Here is a 24,371-nt window from a genome sequence, read left to right as displayed (position 1 = left end):
CTCTATATTTAAAAAAGAAAATTGTGGCAATTTGAGTTAAGTGACTTGTTGAGCTAGCAAATATCTGAGGCTGGATTTAAATATATGATTCTGTTTTTAAAACATATTTAAGAAGCTGAAATTAAAAAAAAAGATTTAAAGTTTTTTTTTTTTTACATGGAAATAATTTTCAAAGCTGACTATATCTTGAGAGCCTTAAGTAGTTCCTAAATTAACAGTTGCCATGAACATGGAGGTTGTGTTCTGGCTATTTTTTACTCTCAATCTGATTGGTCCACACCCTTTTCAGTCAAAAATCTCTCTGGCAATATGCTTTATGGCACATTTCCTCTTCACTTTTCTGTTGAGTAATAGGTTATAACTCATTCACATCCACATACGATTCTTCATTGTCTTTTGGGTGACTCCTAACTCTAGTTCTTTGAGATATTCCCTGATTCAACTATATAGAATCATTGCAAGAAATCTGTTGCAAAGCTAAGTCTGTGTGTCAGGGAGATATTTGATATTACTGAAAGACCTGCACAATTTCCCAAATACAATCCAGTCTGTTCTCTTTATTCTATTTTGAGAGACAACTCAAAAAAGACCAGAGTTCAAATCTAGCTTCAGATATTTGTAGCTGTGTGAACCTGGGCAAGTCATTTAACTTAATTCTCTCATGTATAAAATAAAGAAAATAGCACCTATGTCCCAAGGTCATTTTGAAGATAAAATGAGATATTTATAAAGTACCTTACAAACCTCAAAGATATATATACTAGTTACACTATTTTAGGTTAAGCCTTTTATCCATCCACAATACCTGTCCAAGATGTAATTACTAATGGTTGTCCATGCTGATCAAATGGATGATATATTATCCTCTTAACAGTGGGCATTTTTCATGCATTAATCCATGTAATCTTACATAGATTGTGAGGCTGATATTTTCTTGGGTGGTCATGGATTTTGTTGAGGATCATCTGTAGTGCTCTGGGGCTTGGTGCAGTCAACATAACATGCACAAACAGAACATCTGGAGGACCTCACTCCATACAAAGAAGCCTGCTTTCATTTGGATGCTGCATGGATAAAGGATGATCACCTCACAGATTGGGAGCTGGAAAGGATCTTTAAGGACTAGTAATGTCCTCATTGAAAGGCAGTTAGGTGGTACCATAGTGCTTGAAGTGCTGAGTCAGGAAGACTCATCTTGCTGAGTTCAAATCTAGCTTCAGACACTTATCAGCTGTGTGACCTTGGGCAATTTCCTTAATCCTGCTTGTCTCAATTTCCTTGATGGTAAAATGAGCTGGAGAAGGAAATGGCAAACCACTCCAGTATCTTTGTCAAGAAAAGCCCAAATGAGGTCACAAATAACTCGATATGACTAAAATGACTGGAGAATCACACAACTAATAAGCATCAGAGAAAGGAACTAAATCTAGATCTTACTGAGTCCCTGTCTACCATTATAACCACATTTTTCTGTTTTATGTTGCACTTGATATTAAGGAAATCATTGAACAAAATTAACTCTGTGGTAACATCTAGCAATTACTCTTGCCCAAAAGGCAGTGGAGAAATGCACAAAGGGTGTCAGTTGTCTGCAGCAGAGTTATGAAACACAAGACCTGAAGCCGCATGCTGCTGACAATATCCCCAGTACCAGCCCAAACCCAGATTAAAATATAACTAGGAAATATTTAATAGATTAAAAAATAACTAATATTACATTTTAAAACTAAGTCAATATGTTACCATTTACATATAGATATGATACCCATTATATTTATTATAAAATTAATTACATGTTTAATATAATAAATATAATTATATATTTATTAAGTTGGAATAATAATTGTTAAATATATTAATGATATAGTCATAACAAATTTAATAAATATGTAAAATATAATATATTACATAAATATATCATGCATATTATATACATTTATAAATATAACAAAATTTTCACAAAATATAAATTATTTTATCTAGGAAATATATAATTTCTATTATTAGGAATTTAAAAATAGATAATTCCTACCCTTTGCTTATACAAATAACCCAAGACAGTGGGGCCGATCATATAGCAAGAAAGATGGTTAAAATATGGACAAGCACTATTCTGGTACTTCTTAAAAACAGTTAAGACAAGGCCTCTAACCCATTAGGCATATCCTCTATGGAGAGCTTATGGTTAATCAAACCACATAATCTCTCTGGGCTTTAGGTCCTCATTTGTAAATTAAAAATATTAACTAGATAAAGATAGAATAGAGACAACTTGTAAGGAGTTTTCTTGCTGTAAATCTATGATTCAATATCATTTTTTAAAAAAGAATCACATAACAGGAGTAGGTAAGAATTGGTTTCAAATAGCATTAGTGGAGGGCGTATGGATGAACTCCACTGAAAAGTACTCAATAAAATTATTGTTAGCAACAAAACCTATTATGACCCAAACCCAATTTATAGACATGTGAAATAAATTTCAGAGATCAATGAAAATAGTAGAATTCATCATGAAATATGTTATTAGTAATGATATTGATTGGAAATTACTGATTAAGTATAAATTATAGTATCTTAATTCCAACATCTCATGAAGCAATGGCAAAAGGACATGCTAAACTGTTTCTAAAATTATTCTCATCCAACAATAAGAAAGAAAAGTCTTAGAATATCACATAAATTGTTCTTTTCTAGTAGGGATTTTAATTTTTTAATTTAAGACTATCTCTCCATCTCATCCAGGCTAGAAGTTCAGTGTCACCTTCCATTCCTAACACCTAATGATTGGGAGCTTTGACTTTCCATTTCCAATTTGGTCTGGTTCACCCCTCCAGCGAGTTGTGGTTCCTATGCTCTATAGGATTAATCATATTGATGCCAAATTTAGAGTAGCCACCTAATCATAGCCCATTGTTACTTAGAACTCCTGAGTTGGAGACATCCATCAGCCTAAGCCTTCCGAGTATCTAGGATACAGTTTTGCACACCAACATCTTGCTTCTAGTAAGTTATGATGTTTTGAAGGCTACACTATTTCAGACCAGAATATAAGTATTGAATGCCTTAGTGTCTTCCATTTTCAGCATCAATGAGATTAAAAGAGTAAATGTTCCAAAATCTCCCAACTGAGACTTGGGAAGTAGATAACAGAACAAAGAGAATCTGGCCAACTGAATTCTAAAGGAATAAATGTTTCATTCCTCCTAAAATTATGCTTAAATTTCTATAAGCATTTTTTAAAATTAACAATCCATATCATTTAAAAGATGTTGTAAAAGAAGAAAGTAGAGGCAATTTTTAAAGATGATAGCAGGAGAACTGAGAAGTTTGCTATGTAAGGGTAAGATCACTGAATATTCCAACCAAGTTTCAAGGTAATGAACTTTAAAGTGGAACGTTGGAATAATAGATAAGCAATTACATCAAGAAAGGTAAAGGAATGATGGCAACAGAGGAATATTGGAAATAACCAGTAAATTGGGTTCGAGTAAGGATTGAGCTAAGGATGGCAATGAAAAAAGTGTTAGACCTTGTATATGAGAGATGGACACAGGTAAGCAGAGATGGTGAACCAACTTTAAACTCATGAAAATCGCTAATAATTCTATAGCTGGAAAATCTTCAGTCACCAAAATAGGCCCTCAGAAGTAGATAAGTTTCTTAAGACTTTGACGCATGAAGTAATGAAAAATTTTGAAAAGAAATATTAGTTAAACTCTGTAATGTTTTCCAGAGAACCAAGCTGTCTAAAATACATTATCTATAGAAAAAAAAGTTAACTGAGAAAAGGTTATAAGAAAGATTTACTGTATGTGGAAGGCAAGCCATAATTTGTACACTCAAGGCTTGTTTCAATGGTCTCCCCTGTGATCATAGGTGGTATAAATGCTTGACCTACTCATCTTCATTTTTTTAACTCTATCAAATTGACTAAAGGAATCCTCTTCCAAAGAGGAGAAATTATTGGACAATCCAGCAAAGGTCTCTTGAAATAAATACATTTTACATTAACTTAGAGACCATAAATAGAGTGATGGAGACACCTATCTTAGAATGTCAGAGTTCAAAGGCAGAAAGTACTTTTAATTTCTCTTTGAAGAAAACTTGACCTTTTTAAATAATTGCAGAGTTTCCTAAGGGCAACCAAGGACTCTAGTTTATTTAATTTGGTAATTGTGGCTCTTTCAGCACATTGAATGAATCAGAAGGCAAAAAATGAACTCTACATTGGTCAAAAGAATGATTTTGGAGGGGAAGAAATAGTATATTTTCAAGGCTCAGATTTTTGTATTTTTTAGAAGGCTGAATATTTTTTTCATTAGTGAGAGAAAGTGAAATTATAGTGAACCCTTCTGTGTGGTGATGATTATCTAAAGTAACTAAGATAACGTGACATTTGCTATTATTAATTTTATATGTCTTATTTTTCTGGACTTTACAAAGCTTATTTAGGAGAGACTATATTAAAAATACTCCAGATCATTAATAATAAGAGAAATGCTAATTAAATAAGTCTGAGGTTTCACCTCATTTGTCAAATTGACACTATTTATGAAAGCCAAAATAATCATGTACAAGAGATTAAAGGAAATCTGACCAAAAGCTACAGGGAAATATGCGAGGAAAGGCTAATAAACTTTTCATATTCTTTGATCCAATAATTCCACTAGTGAACATGTGTACCCAGTCACATCAAAGACAAAAAAGGAAGCTTCCATACACAGTAAAATATTTATACTGGCATTTTTGTATGAAAACAGTCACAACAACAAAAAACAAAGCAGCTACTACTTATAGAAGAACTCATGAATAATTGTGACATATTAATGCAATAGAATATTATTGTGCTACAATGCATAATATAAAAATGTCAGAGAAACATGGAAAGGCTTCTTTGGACTGATACAGATTAAAGATAGCAGAACCAGAAGAATAATATACAAAAAGATTAGAATAATGTAAATAAAAGCAGCACATAAAAAGCAGCTGAACTCAGATTAAATGCAATGACCAATAATGATTCTAAAGAACAGATGATGAATTTCTTGTTCTTCCTCTCAGTAGTGGAATAAGGAATGATATACTATAGATCCCAGATGTATCAGGTGCAGGCAGATGTTGCTGCTTCATTGATTGCTTTTTTCTGATTATTTTTCTTTATTACAAGAGATGGTTGAAGAGATGGGGAACATTGTGAAATGACACAATGTAAATATATATTTATATATAGGCATAGATAAAACTTTTCTAAAGCTAGATTGGAATGAAATTTAAATTTCCTTGTTTTGTTTTGTTTAAACTCTTATTTAGTGGCCCTTGCAAATGAAGTAAAGTATACTATTTGTTGTCATTTATGCCTGAATGTAGTGATCTCAAACTAAGCCTTTGTTCACAGCTCCCAGCTTATCCAACCCTTGTCAAGATAAGAAAAAGATTTATTGTGATGGCCATATCTTTTTGCCATGAAAAGTCATTATTTTTGTTGCACTTGATAAAAAGCAAAGTGACTAAATGAATCTTGTACCTTTGAACTGACTTATTTCTGTATGCTGAGCTAATTGGAAATAATGACCCAAAACTGACATCTAATTCTCAGGTATAGGAAAGCAAATTGCATTGTTAAGTTCTTTGAGAACCCTAAAGTCCTAAATAAATGTGAGTTATTTTACCTTAATATTGGAAAACACACTAAAAGCACCATAAAGAGGAACTTGTCAAGATTTTCAGTTGTATCCAAAGTCATACTGTTATATGCCATCTGGCAGCTTAAACTGGTTCTCCAAAATGATTTTTTGTTAGGCAAAAATTGCAGGGGTCATTGTCCATAGAACAATCTTATAAATGGAAATATGGGGGAAAGAGAGTAGAATGGGGAAGCAGAGGCTGGAATGTGAATTGTGCGGAGTAACTGAAGCAGTGTCTGAGAAGATATATTGGACTCTTCCATATTCAGTGACAGCAGTTCCACAGAGTTAATGAGCCTCAGTGTGAAACAATTACTATGCCTTATAGAGGCAACATATATAATATCTTTATGTCCTTGTGACTGCTAGACATATATTCATGTAATGCCCCAATATGTTTTATTAAACCTAATTAAACTAATTCAATGGACATTAATGCAAGGAAACAATAACAACAATAAACATTTACATGGTACTTTAAGTTTTATAAAGCATTTTACAAATATTTCATTTTATCCTCATAACTATGGGAGGTAGATTCTAATACCTATGGTTCAGAAAGTAGAAGTCAAGCAAGCTGCCCAGAGTCAGACAGCCAGGAAGTATCTGATGCTGGATTAAAAACATGTCTTCCTGACTCCAAATTCAACACTCTTCCCCCGTGCCACTTGGCTTCCTCTAGAGATGCTACTAGAGAACCATAGCTTTTTTATATATATAAACATAACCCACCTTGGCCCTACACCCTGTAATCTCATATGTTGGAATGGAATGGATCTTTGTATTTGAAGATAAACCTTCCCTTTTTCTTCCTGCTATTTTAGCTTTGTAGTCACCATATCAAATGACAAGAATGTTCTGCAATTTCATCAATTTAGGGAACTCCAAATGTAGAAATTCTCTACATCAATCCAAAGACGTATGATTTGAGAGGTGGCTCTAGCTTATTAAGGTTAAGGACCTTCATCCATGATTCCATGCTTAATAAATGTCTGAGATTGGATTGCAGGTCTTTCTTGCCTGAAGTCTAGAACTCTATTCATAATGTTCTACCTGTATTTCTGCTATTTGAGAAAGAACAGAAGCACCAAACAGTTGCCATTTAATTTATGCCAAGTGGAATGTCTCCGCGTCTGCTAGGATAGTGGTCTCCGAACCTTTTTGATTATGCTGCTCTATCATAAAAATTATGGAATTTTTGGAATGGAATGGAAAATTTACTTATTTATAAAGCACGTGTGTATGTTGTGCTGTTTAAATAGTTATAGGTGTTTTAAGATTTGTATAAAATAGACATTAGAAAAGAATAAAATGAAGATAAAATAATATTTCACTTTTGGCTTGACAGAGAGCCACTGGGGTTTATTGAATATAGGACTGACATTATCAGATCTAAGTTTGGGGGAAACTACTTTGTATTGGAGAGTGGAAAAGCAGATAGGTGGCACAGTGGATAGAACACTAGGCTGGGAATCTTCATGAGTTCAAATCTGGCTTCTGACAATTATGATGTGTGACCCTGAGCAAGTCACTTAACCTGGTTTGTTCAGTTTTCTCACTTACAAAATGAGCTAGAAAAGGAAATGACAAACTACTCTTTGCCGCCCCCCCCCCAAAAAATAAAATCTCCAAACAAAGAGTTGTTCAAACTGAAGGGACTCAACAATTATAGCATAGATTGGAGTCAGGAGAGTTGAGGCATGAAGACCAATTAGGATATTGTTGCAATCATTGAGGCAAGAAGGAGATGAGAGTCTGAACTAGAGAAGTGACCTCTACACTACAGAGAAGGAGACATGGTGTTTGAGAGATGATATGGAGAGAAAAATGACAAGATTTGGCCATTGGATGGATGGGGTAAATGAAAATAAGGACTCAAAAATGTGGTTAAAATATAAATGATTGGAAGGAAGGTGGCACTCTATGAAGAAATAGGAAAGTTCAGAAGAAAAGTGGGTTTGGGGAGAATAATAATATGAGATCTGCAGTATGGCTCATAACCCACTAGTGCCTATTCAACCTGCACTACTTACTTTGTCCCACTGGAAAAAAGGGGGAAGTGGGGAGCTAGGAAAAGTATCTTAAAGACCACAAAATCTACCCAGGAGCATCTGTCTCTGTCACAGCCAAGAAGGGAATACACTGGGAGCAGAGCTCCTGTTCCAATAATGGGGTTATCATGGTATAATGAGAGAGGGGAGAATTATGTCTATTTAATACTTGGATCGAGTTTAGGGCTGTCTCCGGAATAGAAAAGGGGACAAATTTGGGAATTACTACATAACAAGTCAACCCCAGGACAGGGAGGATAGGAAATAATTGGGCAATATGGATGAAGAGCATGATGGTCTGATTGTGCTAAAGATAAGTTGTGACTGTTCCTTTGGGAGGACAAAACCCTCTGATTAGATTATCACAAACCCCTGGGGGTTACACCACATCCCACATGAGGCCAGAGACACCTCCTGGATTCCAGGACCCACTCAGGCTGCTGTTATTCACCCCTAATGATCAGTATTCTGCTACAAATTCACAGTTTCACTCCCATCCTCCTGCAAATAATCACTGTTCATCTTGGCAGAGATAGTGCAACCACCAATCATCCAAGACTCTCATTTTAAGTAGTCAGTGACAAGTTGGTGGCAGATAAAGAGGAAATGGATCTTGACTACCTAGAAGAGAACAGAAGTCGGTCTAAAAAAAAGTCACCAGAAATTGGAAGAAACAGTGATGCAGATCAGAATTGCTGAAACTGATTTTTAAAAAATGAACTATTGAAAAGAATGAAGAACTCATTTCCATTTTGGAGAAAATGGCTAATTGGTGCAAAACAATAAGACAAATGAAATTGTCATGCCCACAGCTCCATTATATAGTTGTTTTATGATCCCATTTGGGGTTTGTTGGCAAAGATATTACAAAGAATACTATTTCCTTCTCCAGAGGAAAGATGAGGAACTGAGGCAAGCAGGATGAAATGACTTGCTAAAGGATACACAACTATTAAGTATCTGAGGCCATATTTGAACTAAAATCCTCCTGATTCCAGGGCTAGCCCTCTATCCACTTAGCCACCTTCTTGCCTGCTACTATATAGACAATTCCTAGATGCAAATGAAAAGGAATAAAAAATTTTACCTAATGTGAGGAAGGATAAACTTGGATGTTTTTCTCATTCTGTGTACATTTCATCCTAAAAAATAGTTTCCTATGAGAGCATTAATTTAGAAAAATGAAGGAATTTCTTGGATCTTAGTACTTCTAATGATTTTCCATATCAACTGGGGAAATTAGGATTTCATACAGCAGAAGTTTTGTCTTATTTCTCAGTAGGCATCCAGAACAAGTTTTATAGTATGTCCCTCAAGTGTAAGATGTTTTGAATTATTAATATATTTTCTTACTTTCTTTTTTAAAAGTAATAACATTAGGTTTTTATAATAATTCACTTTCCATTAACATATAATGGGATCATGTTCTTGGGAGACTTAAAATCAGAATACAAAAGTGCAAAATAGATAATTATATAAACTTGAGGTTATATAATCTTTTTTATGGTATTGTCTCCTTCTCTAGGACTTTTTCCTTTCCCTCTCCTTTTCTCTCCCTCTCAATGTTTTCTGACAAATGCTTAACAACTAGATCTTGGAGAGAAAAAAATTGTGCTTATGTCACATTTTAATGTTTAATCTAAGATGACAGAAAAAGATAATGATAAATGTTGGAGAGGATGTAGGAAGACTGTGATGATAATACATTGTTGATGGTGTTGTAAACTGATGCAACCATTCTGGAGAGCCATTTGGAGTTGTGGCCAAAGGGTTATAAAACTGGGCAAACCCTTTGATCCAGCAGTGTCTCTACTGAGTCTGTATCCCAAAAATATCATAAAAAAGAGAAAGGGCCCACATGAGCAAAAATGTTTGTGGCAGCCCTTTTTGTAGAGGCAAGAAACTGGAACTTAGTGGATGCCAATCAGTTGGAAATGACTGAATAAGTTATGGTATATGAATTGTTATGGAATATTATTGTTCTGTAAGAAATGACCAACAGGAGGATTTCAGAGAGGTCTGGAGAGGCTTACATTCTAATGCTAAATAAAGTGAGTAGAACCAAAACATTGTATACAGCTACAACAAAATTATGTGATGATCAACTGTAATTCATTTGGCTTTTTTCAACAATGAGGTAATTCAGGCCAATTCCAATAGACTTGTGATGGAAAGAGCCATTTATATCCAGAGAGAGGACGATGGGACGATGTGAATGTAAATCACAACATAGTATTTTCACATTTTTTTTGTGATTGTTTGCTTGCTTGTTTCTCTCTCTCTCTTTTTACCTTTTTCACATGATTTCTCTTGTGCAGTAACATAAATATAGAAATATGTTTAGAAGAGTTGCATATGTTTAACCTTTATTAGGTTATTTGCTATCTAAGGAAGAGAGGAAAGAGAGAAAAAATATGGAACACAAGGTTTTGCAAGAGTGAATGTTGAAAACTATCTTTGCATGTATTTTCAAAAATAAAAAGCTATTATAAAAATAAAATTTAAATTTAAAAGTTTAAGCTATTTTATTAACACTTCTCTATAATTTCCTGAAGTCAAGGATAGCAACAAAACAATAAATTAAGCCTTGACATATCTTTTGCTGATTTCCAAGATATGGATGATTACATTGAAAATGTATCAATTGCCTCTTGTGAATCACTCTGAGCTAGTTTCTGCAGACTCTTGCTCACTTCTCATATTTAATAAATCTTCAAATCTTTTCAGTTCTACCTCTGCAATATCTTTTCTATTTGTCCCCTTCTTTTCACACACATAATAACATCTATCTTAGTTCACAGCCTCATCACTTCTCAGTAGAAAGCAATTGTCTTCTAGTTGGTTTTTCCAGCTTCTGGTCTCTTTCAATTTCAAATTATTCTCAGCACAGCTGCCAAATTGATATTTCTAAAACACAGATATGACAACTTTACTTCCCTACTCAAGAATCTTTAGTAGCTCCCTCTTGCTTCTGTGACAACATACAAACTCCTCTCCTAGGCTTTTAAAGCCTTTTATAATCTAGACAATTGCAATAATTTTCTGCCCGGTCTTCCTGCTACAAATCTCTCCCCTCATCAACCCATCCTTTGATTAAATTGACCTTGCTAAAGTTAGGATATGAATGTTACCCCTTCCATTCAACACACTCTAACTAGTAGCTTCCTCTTGCCACCAGTATCACATAAATTCCTCCATTCTTCTTTTAAATCAACCCCCTTCCTACTTTTCCATTTATCTTCTACCTTTTTCCTTGTGTCCTGAAATCTAGAGACACTGGCCTCCGTGCTTTCCCGCCCACTCAATACCCGCAAATCTATGCATTTTCATTGATTTCCCTTATTTCTGGAATGTTCTACCTACTTATTTCTACCTCCTTCATGGCTTCCTCAAAGTAACAGCTAAAACGGCTTCTTCTTACAAGAAGCCATCCACAAACTTCATTAATGTTGGTACCATCCCTCTGAGATTATATATCTATCCATCCCCATTTATATATATGCATGCTATATGTGTGTGTGTGTGTGTGTGTATATATATATATACATATATATATTATATACAACTTTATAATATACATATATAATCATTTCCCATATATTCCCATACTCTTGTTTTTGGCTCCCCCATTAAACTGTGAACTCCTTGAGAGCAGAAATAGGTTTTTGTTTGTTTGTTTGTTTTGTCTTTGTATTTTCAGGGCTTAGCACAAGGGCACATGTGTCTACATAAATGCTTGTTGATTTAAGTTGACACTCATTTACTTTTATTCCCCTTCATGATTTTGTCTTTTCTCAGTAGATTGGAAGAAAACCATCAGTTACTTGTGGTACCAGTTTCATTTTTCCCTAGAAACTGAAAAAAGCCCAAACTATGTAGGGTAGAAGGAAGATGAAGTGCAAGCATGAAGTCATAGAGAACAATGCCTTGTGATGTGCTTATGCTTCCCCAGACCCACTCAGCAGCTACTTTCTGATGATTAGCTAGTTTTAAAGGCTCCCAGAAGACTAATAATTAAGTATGATAGAAATTGCACCACCAGAGATTGGTCAGCACTGCAATAAGATTTTTGCTGCTACATGTTGGGGTTCCATTATATTATTTTGATAATGTTATTGTGAATCAATGTCGGCCAGGATAATGTTCTGGGATATAAGCAATATGAAAAGCTTTTATATACCAGAGTTGTTTTGTTGAATCAAATTATGTAGGCCTTTTGTTTCTGCATTTCACTGATTCCACTATTCATTAGCTCATTCACTGAAAATGACTAAGGGAAAGGGATGAGCAAAATTCGAATAATTCTTTTTTTCAGTGACCATCTCCTGCTTATTCATGGAAATTCATACAAAATAGAGATTCACAAACATTCAAAATGCCTCACTTTTCATGCAACAAACAATTGGCAAATAATGGCAAATTTCAAAATTTACTAGTCAAATTATCCCCTTTGTCTTTCTGTTCATAATCTGGTGAGGGTGACAGTGACAAAAGGGATCAATCAGAAGGGAAGAGAAACAAAGGCCAGAAATTAGCTATCAAAATCATATTATCAGTGACAGAATGATTTAGCCTAAGAGTCTGCTATATTTGTTTAGTAATTGATTTGGTGCAGGAAGTAAAAATGGTTAATTAAGAGAAAGTTTGGAGGAATTAACATTTTATTTTCAGTAAACATACATAAATGAAAGTTGTCTTGCTTAAAAATCAGCAATTTCTTTTAAAGTTTACATGATAAAGTTTTGCTGTAAGAAATAATACAAAGACAAAATTTGAATCAGGGATCAAGTACTGACTCAATCTTAAAAATCCAATTGCTGAGTAACGATCGAAAAATCAACACTAGATATAGCTATGAAATGTAGATGAGGAGATAGATTAATTTTCATTTCCGTTATCTCTTAAAAGATAATCCTCAGAGAGCTTATCAGCGTGAAGAAGCATGGGCTGTATAGCAACAAATGAAAAACATGATAGCCATAAGCTTTACCTGTTCTCTGCATCAGCACTGCACTTGGGAGACATCAATTCAAAGGATTTGGTAAACTTCACCACCTGCCATAAGTGGGAAAGAAAGATGATCAATTTAACTCAATTGAAGAGATTTTTTCACAACTCTGAAAAAATTCAGGTAACAGTTTTCAATCTGCAAACTTATCATTTCCCTTTTGCACTAAAACTATCAAGTACTATAGATGAGGAAAATCTTAATGGAGAAAAAAATTTCCATTCTATCCATTCAACTCAATTCTTTTTAGGAGACATTCATAAATATAAAAGTACCCATTGTTGCAATGGGACAAATAGAGTAATTGTGGTTCAGTCTGCTTAGGACTCACCCTTCTAATTCTCTGCTATTCATTCAATCACTCTTCCTTATCATCCTTAAATAAACCCATGGATTACTCCACTGTGAGGTGGGGCAGGTCCTGTACAGAAAACAACTCTAATCCTAGAATCTGTATTCAAATCTTGTCTCTTCTACTTACTACCTATTTTAGGCAAGTCATCTTACTTCCTCATCAGTAAAATTAAGTGGCTGAAATAAATAGTTCTGAAGTTTCTTCTACCTACACATCTATGCATATAAGAATATAGCACCTATTAGGTTTATCATATAGTATTTATATAGCACCTTAAAATTTGCTTTACACACATTATTTCATTTGATTCTCACAATCCCTTGTAGGTACTATTGTTATCTGTATTTCATAAATCTCTATTTTATTAAGGAAGAAAACTAATAAATCTCTGAGACAGAATTTAAATTTAGATATTCCTCATGCCAAGTCCAATGTTTTATCCACTAAACCACCTAATGCTTATGATCCAAGAATCTATGCACTCTTTATTTCCTTCTTAGGTATTTACAGTACACAGAAACACATTGATGACGACCATTGCCTGATCCTGGAAAAATCCCAAATCATTCCTTTATCAATTTGAAAATACTGAAAATTCCATATTTATATTTTTTCACCAATCTCATCCTCTTCCGAGAGGAAACTATTCCAAGTGGCTCCTGAATTCTTAATCACTTTGCAATTCTTTGCAATGACTTTAAAGAATTATAAAGAAAAGAAGAGAGAAGGGGGGCATAGAATGGGAAAAGTTGAGGTAAAAAGTAAGAGTGGGATGGGAGGGGAAAAGTGAAAAAGGAAAAATCAAGGAAATAGGTCAAGTCAACAAGCAATTGTTAAGCATTCCCTATGTGCTAACCATTTGGCTTAGGATGTCAATATGGAGAAAGGAGAAGAAAGGCTCTTAGGGGATTCACAGCCTAATAAAGAAGACAATACGCAAACAACTGTCTAGAGATAGATAGAGGATAAATTGGTAATTATCTGGAGAGGTTAGGGGAGGAGAGACTAAGAAAATAGGACTTAAATTGAATTTTGAAGAAAACCAGGAATGTCGGGAAGCTAAGGGAGGGAGGAAAAGCTAAGAGGGAGAGCAGATCAATCTTGGAGGAATAAAAGGCATGGAAATGAGAGATGGAGTGTTGTATGTGAGGATAGAGGGGGTCAAGGAACATGAGGAAAGAAGAAAGAGGCAAGGAAAAAGAAGGAAAGAGAAAACTAAGGAAAGAAGAAGAGAGGAGAATTGGGAAAGTGTAGAAAAGATTGCTCCAGTTTGGTGGTTTATACCTAGCATGTATCATGTCCTGCCAGTAGGTGGCAGCCAGTCCCAGATTAATGGTCCAAACCAAGCTCCACCACCCTGAAAAGCTACCTGTGCCTCGAGCAGGGAGCAAAGGTATTTGAAGCAGAAACCAGGTGAAGACCAGAGATCAGAGGCACAAAGCCAGAGTCAGAGCAGTAGAGTAAGACAGAAAGGGATACTTCATGCCAGAAGGTCCCCTAAAGGAGAGCTGGAGGGGCCGGCACAGGTTCAGTGGAGCCCAAGGGAAGAAATACCAGGGGAGATGGTTTTGGGTGGAGAAGCTCAGGGCCAGGGGCCTGCTTGCTGCATTCAAACACTGGGTCTGTGATCCGACTGGTTCCTTGTGCTCACCACTGATGCAGAGAGAAGGCACCAACTTCTGCACATCCTGCCTGACTTGTCCCTGTATTCAGTTTGCTAGAAGGCTTCTTTCCTTTTTCCCAAAACATCCTCTCTTATCAAGTATATTTTCCTATGATAGATTTTCCTAATGAAAACCTTCCTTCCTATTCTTTCTCAAAGATCTTTGGTTATAAAATGTAGCCTGCTAACACCCATTATATAGTTTCCCATTACTCTCTGTGTCACATTCATTTTTCTTCTTTGAAGTTTAGTGCCCAGTCCCATGTAGAACCCTGGTAATATACTGGTATTAAAAGAGAGGCTTTTGTTTTGGGGAGAAGTTTGGCCACACGAAAGGAACTTTGCTATTTCCAAAGAGAATCCAGCAAACTTCTCTCCCCCTGGTTAATTCTAGACCCAATTTATTATCCTGTGTTCCCAAAGGATTTTTTTTTTTTGCTGAAGCAATTGGGATTAAGTGACTTGCCCAGGGTCCCACAGCCAGGAAGTGTTAAGTATCTGAGGTTACATTTGAACTCAGGTCCTCCTGACTTCAGGGTTGGTGCTGTATCCACTGCGCCAACAAGTTGCCCAGAAAAGGGTCCAGTATATGCTGGACACATCCTCCTTTCCTCTCCTTAATTTCAGGCCTCTCAAAAGTTAAATTCCGGTGGATTTTGCCAGAGTTAAAATTACTTATGGACCTCCATTGTTTATTTTCTTGCAGAGATCCTAATATCCTTAGGATTGCAGGATCATGCATTGAGAACTGAAGCAGACCCCATGGATTGAGTACAATCTTCTCCTTTTAGAGAGGAGAACAATGAGGCTCAGTGAAGTGGTGACTTGCCTAAAGTCACAAAGTGCTCTTTTCGTTTGAACATACTAGTACATGGGATTGATGGAGAATAGGAAGGGAGATAGAAGAGAGGAAAGAGCAATAATGATAACATTTGCTTATATTTAAAACCTTCCACCAACATGAAGAAAGTACATCTGAATGTCACTGCAGGCCTCTAAAACTGGCATTTAAATTTGCTACAGCTAGACATGGTCATGCCTCAGTGATCTTGAAAAGCCTCTAAATTATACTACTTACAAGGGCTGCACTATAGAAATTGATGGGCACTTGAGATAATGGTTTGGGAACTAGGAGTGCTTTAAATATTAAAAATCCTTTAGGAGAGAGGTAATGACCCTGAATTAGGAAAATGCAGAATCAGGAAATTGAAAATCCTACCGTGATAAAAAATGAATGGAATATACACCAGTAACCTCCATAGTCAGGATGGAGATGGAGGAGAATACTGAAAATTTAGTGCTTCTGCAGAAACAAGTAAACAACTTCAACAACTGTTGGTAATAATTTTATTTCATGTCACCTTGTGAAATAAGGCCCTCTGGAGTCACTCATTGTAGGCTTTTAAGGGATTAAAAATAATCATTGAACATTCTTGTTCCAGATATTCATTCATATTTGCTTACATATTGTCTCTATTAATAGATTGGAAGCTGCTGGAACGTAAGAGTAACCTTTTGTCTTTCTTTGTATCCTCAGCAGTTAGCACAGTGCCTAGCACATAGTAGGCTTATTGATTGGTTATTCATCAATTCATTCATTTATTCATTCAACATCTATTTAGCCAAATAATTTGTATAGTATATTGTACATAAAGGCTGCCTTCTGTTTCCCAAAGTGAGAAAGCATCAAAACTTTTAAGTTATATCCCATGATTAGCACATTATTGTTTGCCAATGTTTAAATTGAAAATTTTAATTTTTTAATGTTTATGTGCCAGGCAAAATAAATGAATCTGTCAGAATATTCTGTCATCAGGCACTAGGAGATTCTTACATTGATGGTTTGGACAGTCTACAGTAATACATAATTATATGTGGTTCAAAGAGAGGGAAATGATCATAATGGTCCACTAATTATGCTTTTGCTTTTTAATACAAAAATGTAACTCATTAATATGGATGATCTTAAACATATTCTCAAATACTGAATGATGACCCAAGTAAAGGACTGTGTGAAGAAAGCCCCTTAACATATTAAGTGACCTTTGTGGCAAAATAAAGATGAAGAGGAAGCTCTTGACAAAAAAGCCATAGACTCATATAAAAATATGTGTTTTAGACACAGTCAACATGAATTTATTTTGTTTGTGTGTATCTATAATAAATACATATTATGCATATACACATATATATATCACTATATGTAGTTAATATATATAGTCATCGCACATATATATTTTAGATACATGTACATAGTCATCCCACACACATACATACATGAGTCAATAAAGAGAAGAAGAAAGAAGAACAGAAGGGAGAGAGGTACAGAGACAGAGACAGAGAGAGGGAGGGAAGGAGGAAGAAAGATGGGGAAAAAAAAGAAAGAAATAGTATAGGCAAAAAAAAAGTTTAAAGGACAGTCATTGAAGCATCTTTAAAGATGCAGGAAAAAAGCATCAAAAAGAAAGCTAGGTGTGTAGGATAGATTATATTGTCCCTTCACCTCTCCTTAGGGTTAATCAGTCATTTTTCAGCCATGTCCAACGCTTCATGATCCATTTGGGATTTTCATGGCAAAGACACTGAAGGGAGGCATTATTTCTAAGCACATACTAAGGATGTATAAAATTATACTTCTTTCAAGGTGGCAAAGAATGTAAATCAGAGAGAGGTATTTATAAATTGGGGAATGGATGAGTAAGTAATATAAATGTGATGAAACACAAGTGTATTGTAAAAAAAAATTAAAGGGAATAATTTCAGAGAAACTCAAGAAGACATGCATGAACTGATGTAGATGGATGTTAACAAAATCAGAACACTTGATACAATATTAGCAATATGGTAAACAAGTGAAACAATTAAGAGCTCTTACTAGTATGATGACTAATCAAGATGCTGGAAGACTAACAATGAAACATTCTACTCATCTTCTGCTAGAGAGGTGAAAGGACATATTTGGGGGGATGGACAATATAAAAAATTGTTTTGCTTAATTGTATATTTTCTTCTTTAGTTTTAATGAAGGATATAGTGGGATAAGAGGGTAAAAAGGTAGATTTCTACCTACTGAAACTATACCACAAATCTGGAAACAATTTGGTACTGGATAAGAAGCAGGTTGTTCAATTGAATAAATTAGGTACACAATATATAGAAATTAATCAGTACAATAACAGCACAATTACCACAGCAATAGGGACAAGAAATGACTAACAAAAATTTTGGAGAACAGTCTGGTGGAAAGTAAATGTGGACCAATATTTCACATTGTATATCAAAATAGGCTCCAAATAAGTATATGATTTAGTCATAGACACAATTAATAATTTCATCCAACTGAATGACAATAATGAGACAACATATTTGTGGAATGCAGCCAAAGTGGTATTAAGGGGAAATTTTGTATCTCTAAATGCTTAATTGCATAAAACAGAGAAAGAGAAAATCAGTGAATTGGGCTTGCAACTAAAAATACTTTTAAAAAAAGAACAAATTAAAACCCCTCAATCAAATACCAAACTTGAAATTCTAAAAATAAAAGGAGAGATTAATAAAATTGAAAGTAAAAAAAAAAAAACTATTGAATTAATAAATAAAACTAAAAGTTGGTTTTCTGAAAAAAAAACAACAAAACAGATAAACCTTTAGTTAATTTGATTAGAAAAAGAAAAGAGGAAAATCAAATCGTTAGTCTCAAAAATGAAAAGGGAGAACTTTTCACCAATGAAGAGGAAATTAGAACAATAATTAGGAATTACTCTGCCCAACTTTATGCCAATAAATTTGACAACTTAAATGAAATGGAAGAATACCTTCAAAAATATAGATTGCCCAGTATAACAGAAGAGGAAATAAATTATATAAATAGTCTCATTTTAGAAAAAGAAATAGAACAAGCTATTAATCAACTCTCCAGGAAAAAAATCCCCAGGACCAGATGGATTTACATGTGAATTCTACCAACCATTTAAAGAACAATTAACTCCAATATTATATAAACTATTTGAAAAAATAGGGAATGAAGAACTCCTACCAAATTCCTTTTATGACACAGACATGGTACTGATACCTAAACCAGGTAGGATAAAAACAGAGAAAAAAATTATAGACCAATCTCCCTAATGAATATTGATGCAAAAATCTTAAATAAAATATTAGCAAAGAGATTACAGACAATTATCCACAGGATAATATACCATGACTAAGTAGAATTTATACCAGGAATGCAGGGCTGGTTCAATATTAGGAAAACTATTAGCATAATTGATATATCAATAACCAAACTAACAAAAAACATATGCTTACCTCAATAGATGGAGAAAAAGCATTTGATAAAATCCAACATCCATTCCTATTAAAAACACTAGAGAGTATAAGAATAAATGGACTTTTCCTTTAAAAAGTCAGTAGCATCTATTTAAAACCATCAGCAAGCATCATATATAATGGGGATAAACTGGAACCATTCCCACTAAATCAGGAATGAAACAAGGTTTCCGACTATCCCCATTACTATTCAGTATTGTATTAGAAATGCTTGCTTTGGCAACAAGAGAAGAAAAAGATATTAAAGAAATTAGAGTAGGAAATGAGGAAACCAAATTCTCACTCTTTGCAGATGATATGATGGTATACTTAGAGAACCCCAGAGAATCAACTAAAAAGCTATTAGAAATGATCCACAACTGTAGCAAAGTTGCAAGATAAAAAATAAATCCACATAAATGATCAGCATTTTTATACATCACTAACAAAATCCAACAGCAAGAGATACAAAGAGAAATTCCATTTAAAATAACTGTCAATAGTATAAAATATTTGGGAATCTATCTACCAAATGCATGTGTATATGTAGGAGTGTGTATGTATATATTGATATACATGTATATGTGTACTTGTGTATGTGTATGCATTTGTGTGTATGAAACTAATAGATCTTTTTCAGAGGCTACTACTTTGGACAGAAGCTACTGTTCTTTGGACAAAGCTAAGATAGACCCAGACATTTTAATCCCTTACATTTGTTCAGCACTTCTACTTCATATTCCTAAAGGATATTATTTAGATCATACCTATATTGTGTGATAATTTTCCCTACTTTCTTCAATTTAAATCTGAGTTTTTCAATAAGAAGTTCATGGCCTGAGCCATAGTCAGCTTCAAGTTTTGTTTTAACTATCTAAATGTATAGAGATACTCCACATTTGGCTGCAAAGTATAGATTTGGTCTGATTTTGATATTGACAATATAGTGGTGTCTTTTTGTACAGTTGCCTTTTGAACCATTAAAAACTCATGTCTTTCTTCATCTTTTACTTCAGTATGAAGTTTCCATGTTATTTCAATTATGTTTTGATTTCATATATTAGTATTTCAATGCCCTATGATTACTCTAACATCTTTTTTGGTGTCATTTCCAAAAGATATAGGTCTTTTAGAACTGATCAACTTTGGCTTCTTTGGCATCAGTGTTTGGAGCACAGATATATCTTACTGTGATATTTAATGGTTTGTCTTAGTTTTTAATTCAGTTTATCTTAGTTCATAGACCTTACTTTCCAGATTCCTATGTAATATTAATATTTACAGCACTGAGCTTTCCCTTCATTACCAGACACATCTATAACTCAGCTTTCTTTTACTTATGGCCCAGCTGCTTCATTAGTACTGTAACTACTTATCTTCCTCCACTTTTCCCCAACAGAATATTGGACACCTTCCAAACTGAGGGATTTATCTTCTGATGTTATCTGTTGTATCATTTTAATATTGTTTATGAGGTTGTCTTGGCAAAGATGCTGAAGTAATTTGCCGATTTCCTTCTCCAGAAGGAAATTTTTGTCAGGATATTTTTCTTACATGTCTTGAATAATATTATACAATTTAGTTCATAGTTTTATTGAGTTATACAAGCCCCACTGCCATAACAAGTCAGTGATCTAGGGGGAATATCAACCAGAAATCATGAACAGATTTAAGTTATTAAATCTAGTAGATAGAGTTTCTGAAGAGGCTCACAATATCATATAGAAGATATCAACAAAAGGACAAGAACAAGAAAGCAAAAAGGCTGTCTAATAATACAATGCAAAGAAATAAAAGAAAACAATAGAATAGAAAAGAAAAATATTTCTTCAAGAAAATTAGGGATAATAAGCAATGTTTTATGCAAAAGTAAACATGATAAAAAACAAAAATTTCTTCTTTTTAAGAAGAAACTAAGAAGATAGCAAGAATAAACAGAAGGACTATACAAGAAATAACTCTATGTAACCAATAATCACAATGGTGTAGTTATTGATCTAGAGCCAGACATTCTGGATAATGAAGTCAAGTGAGTCTTAGGAAACACTGCTAACAATTAATCAAACAAAGATGTTGGAATTCCAGCTAAGATATTTAAAATTCCCCCCCAAATGATGCTGTTAAATTGCTGCATTCAATATGCTAACAAATTTCTTTTTTTTAAAATTTTATTTAATAATAACTTTATATTGACAGAATCCATGCCAGGGTAATTTTTTACAACATTATCCCTTGCACTCGCTTCTGTTCCAATTTTTCCCCTCCCTCCCTCCACCCCCTTCCCTAGATGGCAAGCAGTCCTATATATGTTAGATATGTTTATGCTAACAAATTTCAAAAACTCAACAGTGACCACCAAATTGAAAAAGAATAGTTTATGTCCCAATCATATAGAAGAGCAAGGCCAAGGAATGTTCAAATTATCAAACAATTGCACTCATTTCAAACATCACCAAAGTTATGATTAAGATTCTACAGACTAAGTTTAAGCAATATGAGCCCAAGAATTACAGGAAGAAGAGGCTAATTTTTGAAGAAGTAGAGGAACTAGAGACCAAATTGTTAACATTTGCTGGATTATGGAAAAATCAAGGGTATTTTAGAAAAAAAATTTGCTTCTGCTACATTGAATCCATTAATGCCTTTGACTGTGTGGATCACAAAACAATATGCAAGACTTCAAAAAGATGGAAGTACCTCACCTTGTTTTCTGAGGAACCTATGGATAAATCATGAAATAAAAATTAGAGTCAAGGGGCGGAGTGATGATGGCAGAGAGGACACACTTGTCTTTCTGAGCTCTCCTTTACCCTCAAACTATTTTTATGAAACTCAGTCTCAGAATTAGTGCTTGACAATCAAAACCCATGAATATTGGGAGTAGAACACATTACCAATAGAAGATAATCTCAAAATTCACTAGAAAAGGTCTGTTTTTGCTCTTGTGCAGGGATGGAATGGAGCTGGGCCAGGCATAGATTCAGGCAGATAGGCAGTGATAGCACGGAAAATAGCTCACACTGAGCAGACCAGAGGGAGGTGAGGGGTGGTCTGTGCCAGAGGAAAATCTGCAGGGATAACTCTATCACAGTGTCAGCTATTCTGCCCTGGCAACAAGCCAGTAAATCAGCACAAAATCTATAAACACAAAGGGTAAAGAGTGTAACCCCCAAAACACTAGAGTCTCTTGGACCTGGCCACACCCATCCAGCACCAGGAAGAATTTAATACAATCTCAGAGTAACCGCTAATCCTAACATAGCCACTGATCCTGGCACAGCCACTCTCTTCCACTGCTGCTTCATAGACACTTCCTGTTGTCTGTTGAGGAACCTCGGTAACCCCACATATTCCCAAAAGCAGATTGTAGCTTTTTTTGTTTGTTAAAATGAGTAAAAAAACAAAGCGGGCTCTAATATACATAGCTTCTATACTGAAAGAGAGTAGATTTCAAACCCTGAGGAAACTAAAAATAGTTTGTCTTTAGATGAAAATGCAAACGTAGATATGATCTGTTCTCTACTACATAAAGCTCTCATAGAAGAAATTAAAAAGGTTCTTAAAAGTGAGGTAGAAGAAAAATGGGGAAAGGAAAGGGAAGCTTGGCAAGAGGGTCTGGATAAGGCATGTAACTCATTAAAAGATAGAGTAGAAAAAGAAAACAACTCCCTGAAAAACAAAATTAGAGAATTGGGAAAATAAAGTAACTCCTTAAAAAATAAAATTAGCCAATCAGTAGCACCTATTTAAAATCATCATTAAGCATCATATGTAATGGAGATAAACTGGAACCATTCCCAGTAAGATCAGGAGTGAAACAAGGTTGCTCACTATCACTGTTACTATTCAATATTGTATGAGAAATGCTAGTTTTGACAATAAGAGAAGAAAAAGATATTAAAGGAATTAGAGTAGGAAATGAGGAAACCAAACTATCACTCTTTGCAGATGATATGATGGTATACCTAGAGAACCCCAGAGAATTAATTGCCCTAAGACTAGAACTGAACATTTTTACAGTTAAAGGTTTTGATAAAGGCCTCATTTCCAAAATATATAGAGAATTGACTGTATAAGAAATCAAGCCATTCTCTAATTGATAAATGGTCAAAGGCTATGAACAGACAATTCTCAGAGGAAGAAATTGAAATTATTTCTAGCCATATGAAAAGATGCTCTGAGTCATTATTAATCAGAGAAATACAAATTAAGACAACTCTGAGATACCACTACACACCTGTCAGATGGGCTAGAATGACAGGGAAAGATAATGCACAATGTTGGAGGGAATGTGGGAAAACAGGGACACTGATACATTGTTGGTGGAATTGTGAATACATTCAGCCATTCTGGAGAGCAATTTGGAACTATGCTCAAAGACCAGCAACTATGTGCATACCCTTTGATCCAGCAGTGTTACTACTAGGCTTATATCCCAAAGAGATTTTAAAGAAGGGAAAGGGACCTGTATGTGCAAGAATGTTTGTGGCAGCCCTCTTTGTAGTGGCTAGAAGCTGGAAAATGAAAGGATGTCCATCAATTGGAAAATGGCTGAATAAATTGTGGTATATGAATATTATGGAATATTATTGTTCTGTAAGAAATGTTCAACAGGATGATTTCCGAAAGGCCTGGAGAGACTTACATGAACTGATGCTGAGTGAAATGAGCAGGACCAGGAGATCTTTATATACTTCAACAACAATATTATATGATGATCAATTCTGATGGACGTGGCCATCTTCAACAATGAGATGAATCAAATCAGTTCCAACAGAGCAGTAATGAACTAAACCAGCTACACCCAGCAAAAGAACTCTGGGAGATGACTATGAACCACTACATAGAATTCCCAATCCCTCTATTTTTGTCCACCTGCATTTTTTATTTCTTTCACAGGCTAATTGTACACTATTTCAAAGTCTGATTCGTTTTGTACAGCAAAATATCTGTTTGGACATGTATACTAATATTGTATTTAACTTATACTTTAACATATTTAACATGGTCAACCTCCCATCTGGGGGAGGGGGTGGGGCGAAAGAGGGGAAAAATTGGAACAAAAGGTTTGGCAATTGTCAATGCTGTAAAATTACCCATGCACATAACTTGTAAATAAAAAGCTGTAATAAAAAAATTAAAAACAATAAAATAAAATAACTGTTGATAGTTTAAAATATTTGGGCAGATATGCCAAGGGAAAGTCAGAAATTATATGAGCAAAACTACAAAACACTTTCCACACAAATAAAGTCAGATCTAAACAATTTGAAAAAATATTAAGTGCTCCTGATTAGGTCAA

The 24,371-nt window shown here is 34.6% G+C and overlaps 1 protein-coding gene across 1 annotated transcript in view; it reads right to left on the bottom strand.

Moving 5' to 3' along the window:
* PDE11A (phosphodiesterase 11A) overlaps positions 1–24,371 on the bottom strand; it is a 258,746-nt gene that overhangs the window by 17,930 nt on the left and 216,445 nt on the right. The window contains exon 5 of the mRNA XM_051990663.1: positions 12,726–12,790. Within this exon, the coding sequence (XP_051846623.1) occupies positions 12,726–12,790 (65 nt within the window). The remainder of the gene's footprint in view (positions 1–12,725; positions 12,791–24,371) is intronic.

The sequence above is a fragment of the Antechinus flavipes genome, chromosome 3 (assembly GCF_016432865.1).
Source record: "Antechinus flavipes isolate AdamAnt ecotype Samford, QLD, Australia chromosome 3, AdamAnt_v2, whole genome shotgun sequence".
Classification (NCBI taxonomy): Eukaryota; Metazoa; Chordata; class Mammalia; order Dasyuromorphia; family Dasyuridae; genus Antechinus; species Antechinus flavipes.
Note: the sequence above shows the minus strand (reverse complement) of the source record. Positions and strands in the feature narration are given on the sequence as shown.